Consider the following 2,566-nt stretch of genomic DNA (forward strand, 5'->3'; position numbering starts at 1 on the left):
TATTTTTAATCTCTATTTCATCACATAAAAAAAATCTATAAACTTACATTTTTAGAGTATAATTCACCATATAAACATTGTTGGTTTGATCATTCATCTTCAACATAATTAAACATCTTGTATATCCTTTCAACTTCAATAGTACCATACCATCACAATTCACATGCATACAATAGATCTTCTTCTCTAATTCTTATTATCTCCTCTATAATTCATTAGCATTTTTCGCCGCTACAACCGACACATTCTAAATGGACGATCATCGCATGGTGACAATCATCTCACTAGTCACTATTTGATTGGATGCACGTAACCATCTGCCACTTATTCAAGAGATTCTAGACCTAACCAAAAATGATGTATTAACTCGGCTCCAAATCCAAGCACTCACGCACACACATGGAACAAAAAACAGCTACCTCCAACAGCGTCTTAATTGACCCAAGCAACGGTTTCAACCGCGCTACCAGAACATTCCACAGCCTAAAACCCCCTCTCCGCCTCCCTCCTCCACATGCCACCGTCTCCGCACCATCATACGTTCTCTCTCTCCGTCGCAACTCACCTTGGTCCGACTCCGTCACCGCTCTCATCGACTCTGCCACCGGCCGCCACCTCTCCTACGCCGATTTCATCCGCCGTTCAGAAACCCTAGCTGCCAACCTTACATCCCTCTTCAAACTCTCCAAAAACGACACCGCTTTGGTCCTCTCTCCAAACCTCCTCCACGTTCCTATCCTCCACTTCGCGCTCCTCTCCCTCGGCGTCGTTGTTTCGCCGGCAAATCCGCTTGCCACGCGCTCCGATCTCACGCGCATCATCCGCCTTAGCAAACCTACCATCGCATTCGCCACGTCATCAGCGGCTAAGAACCTTCCCAATGAGTTCCGTCACGGGACCGTCCTCATCGACTCGCCCGAGTTCGATTCGCTCATGACAGCGAGTCGACCCGGCGCCAAACTCGAACAAGTGGAGGTGAGTCAGTCTGACGTGGCAGCTATTCTTTACTCTTCAGGAACCACAGGGAAGGTGAAGGGAGTGATGCTGACTCATCGGAACCTGATTGCAATGGCAGGGGTATACAATGTCGTTCGGGCGCAGAGGGAGAAGCCCGCCGTGTTCCTATATACGGTGCCGTTTTTCCACGTGTTCGGGTTTACGCTCTCGCTGAGGGCGGTGGTGCTATTGGAAACGGTGGTGTTAATGGAGAGATTCGGGTTGAGGAGGATGATGGAGGCGATAGAGAGGTTTCGAGTTACGCACATGGCGGCGGTGCCGTCAGTAATGGTAGCGATGATGAAAGACGACTTGACGGCGGCTTATGATTTAAGGTCGTTGGAATGCGTCGCTTGCGGCGGGGCTCCTCTCGGAAAGGATACCGCCGCGGCGTTCAAAACAAAGTTTCCCAAAGTGTTAATCTTGCAGGTTAGGATATTGCACTAAAAATTTTAGAAATACCAAAATATTTCATGTTTGTCTTATTAGCTACTATAAAAGTTTTTATAAAAAATTAAAATCAATTAAAAGGTAGCCTGATTTGTACTTTTCCCTCAAGATCCTCATTGGTATCTCTGTCTCTCTCTCCTCCCACTAGCCAGAATCTTTAAATCCATTTTAAATTTGAAGTTATATTGTAAATCTTCTTTGTCGTGGCAACTGGCAAGATTAACTTAAAAATGAAAAATGAATAGGAAAACAGTAACACATACTCCTTACTTAGAATAGTTCATCTTATATCGAAGAAGGAAATATTGCAGGGATACGGTCTAACGGAGTCAACAGCAGGGGTTGCCCGAACAACGAATCCGGAGGAGGCAAGCCGATCAAGGACAACAGGTAAGCTGGTGTCAGGTGTTGAGGCTAAAATTGTAAATCCAGACACAGGGGAGCCCATGTTTCCTGGTGATCAAGGGGAACTTTGGCTCAGAGGACCTTCAATTATGAAAGGTATTCAATTAATAATACTTCTTCCTAACAACTATTATAGGATAAAAATTTTAAAGTGATACTTATTAGCTAAATATTTTATTAATATTTAGTGTAGCTATTCTGTACCAAAAAAAAAAGTGTTCCCCTACGGGAAACATGTGCGAATCTAGTATAGGAGAATAATGGAAAGAAGACTGAAAGCATGCTTGAATTGTGTGTGTTTAAAACGTATGCCACAAGTATAGTATGCATTTTGTCTCGTACTAAAATATTATATTTATTTAACTAATTATTTATCTATTATTTATTACATATATAATAGTTTAGTTAAAATGTGAACAAAGAAGTTTATAAATGGTGAAATTACTACAATATGGACAAAATGGTGTGTTATATTATTTCTTGATATTTAACAATTGAGCTCAATTTGGTTAAATTATTACAATTAGATTCTCTTATAAGTTACTTTTTCTTTTCTTTTCTGTTGAGAAGTATTTTAGTTGTTCTAAATTGAGAATTTATTTAAATAAAATTATAAAAATAAGTTGGAGACACAAAGTTGTAATGATCCTTTTATTTCAAATTTTTAATATCTTAAGTTAGTCAGCACATTAAGTTATAGATCACACCTGAGTAT

At 40.8% G+C, this 2,566-nt stretch overlaps 1 protein-coding gene across 1 annotated transcript in view; it reads left to right on the forward strand.

Moving 5' to 3' along the window:
• Window positions 140-2,566, forward strand: part of LOC107623143 (4-coumarate--CoA ligase-like 9) — a gene marked incomplete at its 3' end in the record, with an annotated part of 4,931 nt that continues 2,504 nt past the window's right edge. The window contains 2 exon segments of the mRNA XM_016325301.2: window positions 140-1,425; window positions 1,758-1,947. Coding sequence (XP_016180787.2) covers window positions 400-1,425; window positions 1,758-1,947 — 1,216 coding nt within the window.

Source organism: Arachis ipaensis, chromosome B10 (assembly GCF_000816755.2).
Source record: "Arachis ipaensis cultivar K30076 chromosome B10, Araip1.1, whole genome shotgun sequence".
Lineage (NCBI taxonomy): Eukaryota > Viridiplantae > Streptophyta > Magnoliopsida > Fabales > Fabaceae > Arachis > Arachis ipaensis.